General features: G+C 39.1%; 1 protein-coding gene across 8 annotated transcripts in view; it reads right to left on the bottom strand.

Annotated features, from left to right (window-relative positions):
* Positions 1 to 15434, bottom strand: part of MIA3 (MIA SH3 domain ER export factor 3) — a 62668-nt gene that overhangs the window by 16704 nt on the left and 30530 nt on the right. For 7 of the 8 annotated variants that reach the window (XM_036922154.2, XM_036922152.2, XM_036922150.2 and 4 more), the window contains one exon: positions 673 to 804. In XM_036922154.2, coding sequence (XP_036778049.2) covers positions 673 to 804 — 132 coding nt within the window. Of the gene's footprint in view, positions 1 to 672; positions 805 to 1737; positions 2271 to 15434 lie in introns of those variants that run through there. The other variant, XM_036922156.2, reaches the window with a different exon arrangement.

The raw sequence follows: 15434 nt of genomic DNA on the forward strand, positions 1-15434 counted from the left end.
TATATTTCCTTGTAGCATTTTTTTTGTGGGTGTGTTTATATAACATATAGTTTATCTACATTCTAAAATCTTGGTTTCTGCTTTTTTTCCACTTAATATTAAATTGTGAATATTTTCTGTGTTCTAGTGTCTTGAAATATATAAAGTTGCCTGATATCCCATTATATAGATGTACAATAATTTAGCAATCTCCCCTGTGGATCATTTAGGTTATATCAAGTTTTCGCTCTAATAAATACTGTCCCACTGAACGCCTTTACACAAGATCCTTAAAGCATGATTGGTATTTCTTCAGGATTGATTACTAGAAATGGTATTACACTATATAAAAGGATATGAATGTTTTTAAGGCTTCTGATACTATTATTAAACTGCTTTTCAGGATGGCTATAAGAGTTTCCAATTCTATAACAGTACATATATGTGCCTAAATGGTTAAACCTTAGGTTTTTATATAATGGATTTATAAATTGAAGTTTTCCCACTGAGATTATACAAACATTGTCTTGTTCACTTAAGTCTTCACCAACAAAGATTGCCCTGAATTGTTTACAAGGTTAGCTTAGATTGTAGGTATTAATTTGTGTTCATGTTAGTAACTGAAAAAGAAACAAAAGGACCAGTGATTATAAAATATCTCTTGTAAGCAAATTTATGACTCAAGTTACTCACAACAAGAATAGTTCTCCAGAAGAAAATGGCAAATGAAACAATTCCCAAGAAGGCAGTGATAAGTACAGGCTTCCATGGCAATCCATAAAAATCAGGCCCAGGCTGAACCTCATCAGGCAATGTAGCAACTAGCTGAAACAGAAATAATAGAAATGATAGGAAACTATAAATTTATAAAAAGCAGTCACAAAGAAATAATCACAAAGAAATTTTATATCAACCTCCATCAGGTAATTATCCCTCAAAAATCATCAATAGCTTCCACTGCCTCAATAAAGAAACGATACTGGCAGCCTTATATTTCTTGTTTGGCTTGAAGTATTTTTAAACATTTTGAATCTAAATGTCTTTGAGTTGAGCATGTGTTTTCAGTTTGCAATGAGTCCTACACATGGCTAGGATCTCTCTGGATTATACCTTTCTCTTAGTTGATCTTTATTACTTAAAAAGTCACACAAAAAATTGAAACACACTATAGAAATAATTAACTTTTATAGCTGCAAATAAACCCAAAATGATGATAATTAATAACACAAATGCGCTTTCCCTCCAAGAGTTTAAATCTTTATTTCACTCTTACATAAAAGCAAATGCTAACTTCAGGCACCTACTGATAACTGGTCTAGACTGCTTCTGAATTCGTCTTTTCTTTAACTCAATGCCTTAACTTTAGCTTCCTCGAAGACAGTGCATTCAACATCTGCCTGCTTCTACAGTTTTCACTGCCTTCTAAAAGAGCACAACTAATTATCACACTGGCCCAACCCTGCAAGGGTGCGTGGGGTCACTGGAAAAAGCACGTAGGGATGTGATGCTTGTGACTGCACACCATAAAGTAACATAGAGCCTGGTACATTGTAAGTGCTCGTAAAAAATGAACAAGTGACAAACCTCAAATACATTCCCACTGGCTTCCCTAAACAGCACAGCACCGTCCTGCCTGCCTCGGGCCTGACACACTCCATTTCTCTCGAGCTCCGTCAAGGAAGTGCCACCCACACCATTAAAACCTCGTCCACCCGTCTGCTAGAGTTGGGGTCCCTCCCTGGGAAGGGGGACCATCACCTCCAGTAGCTTGGCTAAGAGGGCTGCGTAGAGAACCGACAGGGGTCCCAGAAGATCCGGGTCCCCCGGGGAAGCGGTGACAGAAGGCACAGTGGCAGGTACTGAGTCCATTGTGTGGGGACCGCTGAGCGGAGGCGACGCTTCCCCGTGGAACGGCACTCGACCTCCCCCCTTTCAACTTGTTTCCTCCTTCGGAAAGGACCCGGCTCAGGGGGAGGATACCGGGAGCGAACTTCACCTTCGCCCGGCGCGGGCCTTTCCGCCCGGGCTTCCTAGGCAACACGTCATCAGACACCGCCCCTGGGCGGACGCAAACGCGCGACGGAGGCCGGGCCCGCGGCGGGCGGGGCCCGGGCGGAAGAAACCAACGGTCGGGAGGGGCCGGGGAGAGCGAGTACTGCGCGGAAGACGCCGAGTAAAGGGGGGCGGGAGGAAGGTGGCGGTTACAGGAAGAGAAAGTGAAATTTAGAGGAGGCCGGCAGTGCGGAGGCCCGCGGGAAGGCCGATGGCAGGCGTTATTCCAGCATTACCTATAACAACAACAGACTGGAAACAAATGACCATCAGGAGAAGGGTTACTGAATACACTAAAGGATACAATAAACTAGAAAAAGAAATGAAACAAAATAATTCTACGTACCACTAGGGTACAGTTTCCCTACGAAATAACAAAAAGATGTTTTTTAAAAGGGATGGAGGAAAGTATAGAATACTTCTTTTACCTAAGAAAATGAGATGAAATTTTTTTAAGGCTGTGAGATAAAATTGGCACACAATAAACCACATATTTTAAGTGCACAATCTGGTAAGTTTTGACATGAATACGTCTATGAAACCATCACATTAAGATAATGAACATCTGTATATGTTCGCCTCCGAAAGTCTCATCTCCCGTTGGTAATCCCATCTCCTGCCATTTGCTACCTCTCCCTGTCCCACAAATAGAATTTGTCATAATAGATTAATTTACATTTCCTAAAGTTTTTATATATGTAATACTACACCATGTATTCTATTTTCCCTGGCTTCTGTCATTCAGCATAGCTTGATATTTATCCATGTTGCTACATATATTAATAGGTCATTCCCTTTTATTGCTGAGTATCATTTCATTGTATGAATATATCACTATTTATTTATTTACTTGTTGGTGGGCATTTCCCAACCCCGGTTTTCAGCTTTTACAAATATATTAGCTGCTATAAACACTGATCAACTCTTTCTATGAATGAATCATTTATTTTCTCACGGGTAAATGCTCACCAAAGGGATGGAGGAAACATTTGGCAAGTGTATCTTTTTAGAAATTGACAAACTTTTCCAAGACTGTGCCATTTTATATCCCCACCAGTAATGTACATTTCCAGTTCCTCCACATGTTCTCTAACACTTTGTATAATAGGTCTTTTTAATTTTAATCATTCTAGTAAATACACAGTGCTAATTCATGGTGGTTTAAATTTGCATTTCCCCGATAAGCAGTGATGCTGAACATTTTTTAATGTACTTGTTTTGCTACCCACATATCTTCCTTAGTGAAGTGTTATTTGGGTTGCTTTCTTATTAATGAGTTTTGAAAGGTCTTCATATATTCTGGATATAAGTCCTTTATCAGATATATGCCTTGCAATGATTTCTTCCTAGTCTGTGGCTTGCATTTTTGTTCACTTAACAGTGTATCTCGAAGAGCAGATGTTTTTAATGAAGTTCAAATTATCTAATTTTTCTTTTATGAATCATGCTCTTGGTGTCAAACCTAAGAAATCTTTGTCTAACCTTTTTCTAGAAGTTTTACAGTTTTAGGTTTTTATTTTCGGGTCTATGAACCATTTTGAGTTAATTTATGTTTATGATGTGAGGTATGGATCAATTTTTTTGCACAGGGATATTTCCAATAGTTCTAGTACCATTTATTGAAAAAGACTTCCCTTTCTCCACTTAATTATCTGTCCAACAGTCAGAAGTCCATTGCCATATATGTGTGGATCTCCTTTGGATGATCTATCCTGTTTCAATGATCTATCTGTCTGTCTTTATGCTGATACAATGCTATCATAATTACTGTAGCTTTATAATAAGTCTAGAAATCAGGTCATATTTGCATGGTTCTAGGTCCTTTGCACCTCCCATATGGATTGTAGAATCAACTTGTCATTTACTACAAAAAATCCTGCTGGGATGCTGATTGGGATTATGTTGACTCTAGTGATCAAACTGGGGAGCTTAACAATATCTGACATAATCGGGCATAGTGGCAATAGGATATTTAACAATATTTAGTCTTCTCACTCATGAGCAAGGTGTCTCTCTCCATATACTTAGGTCTTATTTAATTTTTATCAGCAATATTTTATAATTTTCAATTTATATGTCTGATAGTTTTAACAAATTTATCCTTAAGTACTTCATATTTTTTGATGCTGTTGTACAAGGAAGTTTAAATTTCAATTTCCAACTGTCCATTGCTAGTAGACAGAAACACAATTGCTTTGAGATGTTAATCTTGACCTAGCAACCTTACTAAACTCACTAATGAGCCCTAGTAGCTTTTTTGTAGGTTCCAACAGATATTATTCATAGACATTCTTGTTGTTTGCAAATAAAGGTAATTTTACTCCTTCCTTCCCAATCTGGATATTTTTTCTTTCTTTTTCTTGGCTTACTGCACTGGCTATTTATTGCCTTACTGCGCCCCACTACAATGCTGAATAGATGTGATGAGAGTAGACATCTTTATTTTGTTTCTGATCTTCGGGGGAAGCCTTCAGTCATTCACCATTAAGTATGTTAGCTGTTAAGTTTTTTTTCAGAGAGGCAATTTTCAACTCTCTTCTATTCCTAGTTTGCTAGCTTATTTTTTTTAGTATCAGTAATCAATGTTGGATTTTTTTCACATGCTTTTTCTGTGTCTATTGAACTGAACATAGGGGTTTTCTTTTTAAAGTTTGTTAATATGTGACACACTGATTTTCTAATGTGAAATGAACTTTACATTCTTGGGATAAACCATACTTGGTCATTTTGTATTACTCATTATATAACTGTTGGATTGGCTTTGCTAAAATTTTAGGTAGAATTTTTGTGCCCATGTTCATATCAGATATGGTTCTGTCTGGTTATCATGCTAATGCTAGCTTCATACAATGAGTTGGGAAGTATTTTATCATCTTCAATTTTCTAGAAGAGTATGTATAGAGTTAGTATTTATTCCTTACAGGTTTAATTGACTTCACCAGTGAAGCCATCTGGGACTGGAGTTTTCTTTGCAGAAGGTTTTTATCTGTAAATTCAATTTTTTAAATAATCATAAGTCTATTGAGGTTATCTATTTTGTCTTGAATGAGCCTTTGCAATTTGTATCTTAGATGCAATTGCTTCATTTCATCTAAAATGTCAAGTCGACTGGGATAAATTATTCATAATATTCACTTTTCATTGTTTACTATTTGTAGACTCCGTAGTGATGTTCTTCACTGATTGCTGATATTGGTAATTTGTGTATCCTCTTTTTCTTCCCTGATTACTCTGGTAGAGGTTAATCAATTTTATTAATTTCAAAGAACTAGCCTTTGTTTTCATTGATTTTCCTTTTTTTTTTTTCATTGATTTATGCTCTTTCTTTTCTTCTTTTTAGGGATTAATTTGCTCTTCTTTTTCTAGTCTCTTATGGTGGAAACTGAGGTCACTTCTTTTCAAATAGAGACAGTGCTATAAATTTCTAAGTTGTGGCTTTAGAGGTATTACACAAATTTGATACATTGTGTTTTCATTTTAATTCAGCTCAAAATACTGACTTCTCTTTTGATTTATTTGACCCATAAGTATGTTACTTAGTTTCCAAATACTTGGGGATTTTCCATAGTTCCTTCTATTAATGATTTCTAACTTTACTGTGGCAAGAAAATGTTCTTTGTATGATGTGGACCCTTTTGTATTTATTGAGACTTGTTTTATGGCCCAGAATGTGGTTTATCTTGGTAGATGTTCCATGTGCACTAAAAAGGAATATATATTTGGCTCTCATGGGGTGGAGGTCTTCTATAAAAGTCAATGACGTCAAGTGGTTGATAATGTTATTTATACCTTATAGATCCTTATTGATGTTTTATTTGTTCTACAAATTGTTCAGAGGATCAAAATAAGTTCTAATTGTAGACTTATCTATTTTTCCATGTAGTTCTATCAGCTTTTGCCTCATGTATTTTAGATGTCTGTCAATAGAAGCACAAACATTTAGGATTGTTATGTTCTCTTGATTAACTGATACCTTTATCACTAAAAAAAAAATAACTTTCTTTATCCCTGCTAAAATACTCTGCTATGGAATCTCCTTTTTCTGGTATTAATATAGCAACTCCAGCTTTCATTCGACTAATAACAGAATGAGATACATTTTCAAACATTTTAGTTTTAACCTTTTTGTGTCTTTTCGTTTAAAGTGTGGTTCCGTAGGCATCAAGTTGGGTCTTGCTTCGTTACTCAATCTGACGATTTCTGCCTTTTAATTGTAGTATTTAGACATTTTCCACTTAATGTGATTACTGATATGGTTAAAACTTAAGTCTAACAACTTTTTTTTCCTATTTATCTCATCTGTTCTGTTCTTTGTTCACTTTTTCCTCTTATTCGGCCTTCTTCTGGATCAACTGAGACTTAAAGATTCTAATTTGTCTCCTTTGTTGGACTATAACTCTGTTTTGTTATTTTAGTGGTTGCTTTAAATATTTACAGTATATGTTTTAAATCATCAGTCTACCTTTAAGTGATACTATACTACTTCATGTATTTAACAACTTTACAAGAGTTATTACCATTTTTCCCTCTCCTGACATTTACACTATTGTTGTCATACATTTTACTTTTCGTGTTCTAAACCTCATCCTAGATTAGTAGTATTTTTCTTTAAAAAGTTAACTTTAAAGATATTTAAATAACAAGATGATGGTTTCATATATTTAACCATAAGGTTACCATTTCTGGCATTCTTCACTCCTTTGTGCAGCACCATTATTTCCATTTGTTGTCGTTTTCCTCAAGCCTATAGGTCTTCCTTTAACTTTTCTTATGGTGCAGGTACGCCGGTGAATTTGCTCTGTGCTTGCATGTTGGGGGAAAAAATCTTCATTTAATCTTTGTTTTTGAAAAGTACTTTGCTGAGTATGATACTGTAGGTCAAGAATATTATTCTTCAAGTATATTAAAAGATATTGTTCAATTCTATTCTCCCATGCCTTGTGACAAGAAGTCTCATGCCAGCCTTACCTTAGTTCCCCTCTATGTAAAATGTCTTTTTTTTTTTACTGCTTTTAAAATTGCTCTTTATCCCTTATTTTGAGCAATTTGATTATGATACATCTTGGTGTATTTTCATGCTTCCTATTCTTGGTTTTCCACTGAACTTCTTGAATCTGTGAGTCTGTAGTTTTCATAAATTTTGTAAACTTTTCAGCCATTTATTTCTGCCAAATATTCAAAATATTTTTCTGAACACCTCTTGTACCTTCTCCTCCAGGGATTCCAGCTGCACATTTATTAGGTTGCTTGAAAGAGTCCCACCGCTCACTGATGCTCTGCTCATATTTCTTGAGTTTTTTTCCCCTATGTGTTTCATTTTAGATAGTTTCTATTGCTGTGTATTCAGGTTCACTAATCTTTTCATCTATAATATCTAGTCTAGCATTAATTCCAGCCAGTATATTTATCATCTGACACTGTAGTGTCCTTATCTAGAAGTTTGATTTAGGTCTTTTTAAAAATATCTTTCATGTCTCTACTTAACTTTTTAAACATCTCAAATAATGTGATAATGACTGTTTTACTAGCCTTGCCTAATTCTACTATCTCTGGTGGCTCTTGGTTGGTTTTGATTGGTTGATTTTTCTCATCATGGGTCGTATTTTCTTGCCTCTCTGCATGACGGTAATTTTCGACTGATGGATTCATTGACTGGATGCCATACATTCTGAACAAATGCAATGGTTCATTTTATGTGTCAGCTTAAATGGCCATAGGCTACCCAGATTAAACCTTATTTTGGGGTGAGTCTGTAAAAGGGTGTTTCCAGATGAGATCAGTATTCCAATCAATGGACTCAGTAGAATAGACTGTCCTCCTAAATAGAACAAAATGCAAAAGGAGGAATTCACCCCTTTCTGCCTGGTTGCTTGAGCTGGGACATCCATCTTCTTCTACCCTTGCTATTCCGGTTCTCAGGCCTTTGGACTCAACCCGAATTATACCACTGGCTTTCCTGGGCCTCCAGCCTGCAAACAGCAGGTTGTGGAGCTCAACTTCTGTTTGTCTACTGTATCACTTCCTTAAATAAGCTTCTTCCTAAAAACTTCCTATATGTCTGTCCTACTGGTTCTATTTCTCTAGAGAACCCCTGACTAACATAGCAAACATTCTTGAGTTGTGTTTTAAGATGCAGGTAAATTACTAGGAAATAGTTTGTTTCTTTTGGGTCTTGTTTTTAAGATTTGTTAGGTAAGACATCAGTAGCGTTTAGGCTGAGGCAAGACCTTTCTGAGTACTCTGTCCAACTCCCCTAGAATATAAGGTATTATTCTTGACCCTGTGTGAGGAACTGTTCCCTATAATCATTTAGATGGTTTCTTTAAACTTGAGTGGTTTTGTCACACTCATGTGCTGATCAATACTCCGCTGAATACTCAAGGAGACCTGCCACAGATCCACACAGAGTTCCCAGTATAGCTCTCTCCTCTGGGTAACCTGCACTATGAACTCTGGCTGCCTTGCTTTCCCTGGACTCTCAGCTCCAGCTCTTCAACACAGGGTTCTTCCTTTCTGTTCCACAACCTGGGGAGTTTTTCAGTGCAGTAAGCAGGAATAATTGTAGGGCTCACAGCATTGGTTCCTTATCTTTCAGGAATTACTGTCCTTTGTTACCTGATGATGTCCACAATCTTGAAATGGTTGTTCCATCTATTTTGTCTGTTTTTTTGTTTTTCTTAGTTGTTTCAATATAGGAGGATAAAGCTGGTACCTGTAAATCTATCTTGGCAAGATGCAGAATTTGCTTATTTTTTAACGATAGAATAATGAAATTAATTTTTAAAATCACTTATAGAGAAGGTTAACAACAGGTTAAATGGAACTGGGACAAAAGCTAGACTTCTCTGAACAGACTTTGTTTTACAAACTGACTTGAGATAATTATAAAATAAACAAAAATATTTAAAAGCAATTCCTAACAACTGAAAGCAAAAATGAAACAACTTAGTATGTTATCAAGTTGATGGCGGGACGAAGAAAGTAATTATTCCAAGCATACTCTAGTGGAATATAGCTTAAAGACAAAAAGAACTACAAGGATATTTTCAACAACATATTGTTGGTGGTAATGTTGATATTGGTGTGTTTAATACTGTTGTGTGAATGTTGTTAAGATAGATAAATAGTTATGTTGATGCCATTGAAAACTGGGATTTCCAACACTGGAGAAACAAAAGTGTAAGATAGATGAGGTTAAATAAAATCCCTCTAGCATCCTGAATTTTGATAGGGAGTATCCATATGGCATCATGATGAATATTCACACACACACACAAATCCCCATGTATTTCCTAGCTTTGTCCTCTGAAAAGGCCTAGAAATGATAGCCAGTGCAAATGCAATAAGCAATCTTAGTACCCAGAAGGTAGTTTAAATGCCATTTCCAATTAAAAGGAACCAGGGCTCCTTAGAAAAATAGCCCCTTCAAAATCTGGGCAGGAAATGTACAAGGTGAGCTTGGAACATCTTGTCATACTAGAAAACAAGGAAGTTACCAGTCACCACTAGGTGGTGTCAAAAGGCACAGGAATCAAGCTGAAGAGGCTCCCGCTAGCAAAAACAGAGAAACTGAGCATCAGTAAGAATAAGTACGGTGGATTGAAACACATCAGATATTTTTAAATCCATGACATCTTAACGAGTCTTAGCTTTCTAGGAATCATTTCTAAGAGTCAGAAGAAACACACACAGAAAAAAACCCTTTGGGCATCTTTGAATAATGTCAGAAAGACAACTCATTATTTTAAAAACTAAATAGAATAAAATATTTATGCTGCCTTAAGTATACAAACCAAATCTCAGTGTAAATAATACTTGATTATAAGCGACACTTTGTAGAAGTATCCCAGCCTTTAAATGAAGCAGGAACAATATAATTGGACTACCACCATTTTGCAGCCTATAATATATTAACAGATCTAGTCAACATCACCAATGACTAACATAACAAAATTAAAGGGCCATCTAGACTTTAGATGCCTCCTGATAGAAGTACATGACATCTCCTATTGAGTACTCTTGCCAAACAGAATTGATTTTGAATCTGATTACCAATTCCCAGGAAATACAATGAATCAGAGAAAAATGTTCATTGTACCAGGGAGTTATAGTCAGCAAAATCCAGACCATGATACCCCTTAGAAGCCAAGCAGACCTGTTTCTTCAGTGAATACACTGAAGCAACAATAAACAAAAAAGAGAAATCTGTAGACAGAGTAACTAGTATACTTGCCCTCCCACTGAAAATAACTAGAAAACTGGACAAAACATATGAAAAATTGTTTTTCAGATTGATAACACCAGGCATCACACAACTGTGAATCCTGAGAGAAGGAAACAAATGAGGTGAGCCCAGTGATCACCCAGCTTGGAGGCATTTTCAAGACCCCAGTTCAGGGGAGGAGAACCCAACCCGAGTACACCAGTCTTGTGGAGGAGGCAGAGATGAGAGTTTGAGGAGGCTGAGTTACCCAAAATATGCAGGGAAAGGTACCAGAAAGATGAAAGAGTTCTTGGAACCTGCAAGAGGAAATCCTTCAATCTTGGGCTGAATCTGAAACAGCACCTGTGTAAGGTAAGATTCCTCATGGATGCGCAAAAAGCAACTAAGATTGTTGGAAGCTGGAAGCCAAATGATTTTCGGAGTTAACAAAAGGACTGGGAGACATTCGTATTCCAGCTAGTCAGAGTGAACTAACCTTACTCAAGGTTATTCTATAGATTCAAGAGAACCAAACCTAGAATTTAGATGGAACAACACTAGCTCTAGAGTAAAGACTACTATATACACCTCCCTAAAAACCCTTAAAAATAAGATTAGAAGGGCTCAATTTGATCCACAAGTAACTTAACAGTCTACCAAAACAAACTTCAAAACTATGTAAAGGAAGCCACTAACATTCATTCTCAGCAACATAACATTCACAGTAAAAATAACAGAACACTAGACATGCAAAAAAGCAAGAAAATGTGTCCCATAACTAGGAGATATATCAATATATAAAACAGATGATTTTTGCAAGAAGTTTCAACAGAGATGACAATTAATTTAGAAGGGCTTTAAAAGAATTATTTAAAAATTTACATAAGAGGCGGAGCCAAGATGGCGGTGTGAGGTGGACAGTGGGGATCTCCTCCCAAAAATCTATATATTTTTGAAATTACAACAAATACAACTAATCTTAAAAGAGAGACCAGAAGACACAGGACAACAGCCAGACCACATCCGCACCTGCGAGAACCCAGCGCCTCGCGAAGGGGGTAAGATACAAGCCCCGGCCCCGCGGGAGCCGAGCGCCCCTCCCCCCCAGCTCCCGGCGGGAGAAGAGCAGGCAGAGCGGGAGGGAGACGGAGCCCAGGACTGCTGAACACCCAGCCCTAGCCATCCGCACCAGAGCGCAGACACAGTGTATGCGTGGGGTCCTGGACACTAAGGAAACAGGACAGCAAGACCTTTGAGTGTGTGTCGAAGCCAGCACCCCATGACAAAGAAAAGTGAGTGCTTTTTGAAAGTCTTAAAGGGACAGGGATGCCACAGCTGGACGGAAACATCCCAGGTCACAGTCCAGCTGCTGGAAATCCCAGGGAACTCCGGGTGCACTAACCCCTGGGCAACAGCTCTGAGACCCCTCACAGAGGTAAACAGCCAAACAGCCCCCCGTCCTTACCCCTTTGTGGCCCTGCCATTGAAGAGCAGCGGCCTGAGGCTGGCCACGCCCACAGCAATGGAGCTTCCTCGATAACAGCCCGGCAAGATACAAAGAACCAGTCTACACGCAATTGCCCAACACGAGCCACTAGGGGTCGTTGTCCCAGTAAAGAAAGGCCAGGAGCCAAGTGGAAAGCTGACAGTCGCGTCAATAGTACTCCACTGCACCTATCAACATGAAAAGGCAAAAAAATTTGATCCAGACAAGACTAACCCAGACAGCTTCGGCATCTGCTACATCTTCCCCTAAGAAGGAACCTGGGGAGATAGATTTAACCAGTCTTCCTGAAAAAGAATTCAAAACAAAAGTCATAACCATGCTGATGGACTTGCAGAGAAATATGCAAGAACTAAGGACGGAGAATACAGAAATAAAACAAGCTCTGGAAGGACTTCAAAGCAGAATGGACGAGATGCAAGAGACCATTAATGGACTAGAAAACAGAGAACAGGAACGCAGAGAAGCTGATGCAGAGAGAGATAAAAGGATCTCCAGGAATGAAAGAATTCTAAGAGAGGTGAGTGACCAATCAAAATGGAACAATATCCGTATTATAGGGGTACCAGAAGAAGAGAGAAAAAGGGATGGAAAGTGTCTTTGAAGAAATAATTGCTGAAAACTTCCCCAAACAAGGGGAGGAAATGGCCTCTCAGACCACAGAGGTACACAGAACTCCCATGACAAGGGATCCAAGGAGGGCAACACCAAGACACATAATAATCAAAATGGCAAAGATCAAAGACAAGGACAAAGTATTAAAGGAAGCGAGAGAGAAAAAAAAGGTCACCTACAAAGGAAAACCCATCAGGCTATCATCAGACTTCTCAACAGAAACCCTACAGGACAGAAGAGAATGGCATGATATACTTAATGCAATGAAACAGAAGGGCCTCAAACCAAGACTACTGTATCCAGCACGATTATCATTTAAATATGAAGGAGGGATTAAACAATTCCCAGACAAGCAAAAGTTGAGGGAATTTGCCTTCCACAAACCACCTCTACAGGGCATCTTACAAGAACTGCTCTAGATGGGAGCACTCCTAAAAAGAGCACAGAACAAAACACACAACATATGAAGAAGGGAGGAGGAGGAATAAGAAGGGATAGAAATAAAGAATCATCAGACCGTGTTTATAATAGCTCAATAAGCGAGTTAAGTTAGACAGTAAGATAGTAAAGAAGCTAACCCTGAACCTTTGGTAACCACAAACTTAAAGCCTGCAATGGCAATAAGTACATACCTTTCAATAATCACCCTAAATGTAAATGGACTGAATGCACCAATCAAAAGACACAGAGTAATAGAATGGATAAAAAAGCAAGATCCATCCATATGCTGCTTACAAGAGACTCACCTCAAACCCAAAGACATTTACAGACTTAAAGTCAAGGGATGGAAAAAGATATTTCAAGCAAACAACAGAGAGAAGAAAGCAGGTGTTGCAATTCTGGTATCAGACAAAACAGTCTTCAAAATAAAGAAAGTAACAAAAGATAAAGAAGGACATTACATAATGATAAAGGGCTCAGTCCAACAAGAGGATATAACCATTCTAAATATACAATGCACCCGAGAGGGGCGGAAGATGGCGGCGTGAGTAGAGCAGCAGAAATCTCCTCCCAAAACCACATATATCTATGAAAATATAACAAAGACAACCCTTCCTAGAATAAAGACCAGAGGACACAGGACAATATCCAGACCACATCCGCACCTGAGAGAACCCAGCGCCTCGCAAAGGGGGTAAGATACAAGCCCCGGGCCAGCGGGAGCTGAGCGCCCCTCCCCCCAGCTCCAGGCGGGAGAAGAGCAGGCAGAGCGGGAGGGAGACGGAGCCCAGGACTGCCCAACACCCAGCCCCCGCCATCCGGGCCAGAGCGCAGACACAGTACGTGCCCAGGGGGCCCTGGATGCTAGGGAAACAGGGCAGCAAGAACAGTGAGCGGGCACCGGAGGCCGGGTGTCGGAGGACATAAGAAAAGCGCGCGACCATTTTTTTTTTTTCTGCTTTTTTGCTGTTTTGTTTTGGCGAGCGCTTTTTGGAAGTCTTAAAGGGATGGGGACCCCAATACTAGGGAAACAGGGCAGCAAGACCGGTGAGCAGAGGCCCGAGGCTGGCACCGGAGAATAAAGAAAAACGAGCGACCACCTCTTTTTTTTTAATTAAAAAAAAAATTTTTTTTTCTTTTTTTTTTTGGTGGTCGTTTTGTTTTGGCGGGTGCTTTTTGGAAGTCTTAAAGGGGCAGGGTGGGTCACTTAATCCAGAGGTAGGGAATCAGGGGATCTCTGGGCACCCTAACCCCTGGGCTGCAGGGAGCAGGGAGGCCCCTTACAGAGATAAATAGCCTCCCAGCAGCTCCTGCTCCAACGCGACTCCACCATTTTGGAGTAGCTGCCCGAGCCAGGCCACGCCGACAGCAACAGCGGAGATTAACTCCATAGCAGCCGGGCAGGAAGCAGAAACCCTGTCTGCGCGCAGCTGCGCAGCACAAGCCAATAGTGGTCGCTGTTCTCTCAGGAGAGGAGGGCTACAAACCAACAAGAAAGGAAGTCCTTCCAGCCGTCACTCGTCCCAGCTCTGCAAACTATTCCTATCACCATGAAAAGGCAAAGCTACAGGCAGACAAAGATCACAGAGACAACACCAGAGAAGGAGACAGACCTAACCAGTCTCCCTGAAAAAGAATTCAAAATAAGAATCATAAACATGCTGACAGAGATGCAGAGAAATACGCAAGAGAAATGGGATGAAGTCCGGAGGGAGATCACAGATGCCAGAAAGGAGATTGCAGAAATGAAACAAACTCTGGAAGGGTTTATAAGCAGAATGGATAGGATGCAAGAGGCCATTGATGGAATTGAAATCAGAGAACAGGAACGCATAGAAGCTGACATAGAGAGAGACAAAAGGATCTCCAGGAATGAAACAATATTAAGAGAACTGTGTGACCAATCTAAAAGGAACAATATCCGTATTATAGGGGTCCCAGAAGAAGAGAGTGGAAAAGAGATGGAAAGTATCTTAGAAGAAATAATTCCTGAAAATTTCCCCAAACTGGGGGAGGAAATAATCGAACAGAACACAGAAATACACAGAACCCCCAACAGAAAGGATCCAAGAAGGACAACATCAAGACACATAATAATTAAAATGGCAAAGATCAAGGACAAGGAAAGAGTGTTAAAGGCAGCTAGAGAGAAAAAGGTCACCTATAAAGGGAAACCCATCAGGCTAACATCAGATTTTTCAACAGAAACCCTACAAGCCAGAAGAGAATGGCATGATATATTTAATACAATGAAACAGAAGGGCCTTGAACCAAGGATACTGTATCCAGCACGACTATCATTCAAATATGACGGTGGGATTAAACAATTCCCAGACAAACAAAAGCTGAGGGAATTTGCTTTCCACAAACCACCTCTACAGAACATCTTACAGGGACTGCTCTAGATGGGAGCACTCCTAGAAAGAGCACAGCACAAAACACCCAACATATGAAGAATCGAGGAGGAGGAACAAGAAGTGAGAGAAGAAAAGAATCTCCAGAAAGTGTATATAACAGCTCAATAAGCGAGCTAAGTTAGGCAGTAAGATACTAAAGAGGCTAACCTTGAACCTTTGGTAACCACGAGCCTAAAGCCTGCAATGGCAATAAGTACATATCTTTCAATAATCACCCTAAATA

Source organism: Manis pentadactyla, chromosome 19 (genome assembly GCF_030020395.1).
Source record: "Manis pentadactyla isolate mManPen7 chromosome 19, mManPen7.hap1, whole genome shotgun sequence".
NCBI lineage: Eukaryota > Metazoa > Chordata > Mammalia > Pholidota > Manidae > Manis > Manis pentadactyla.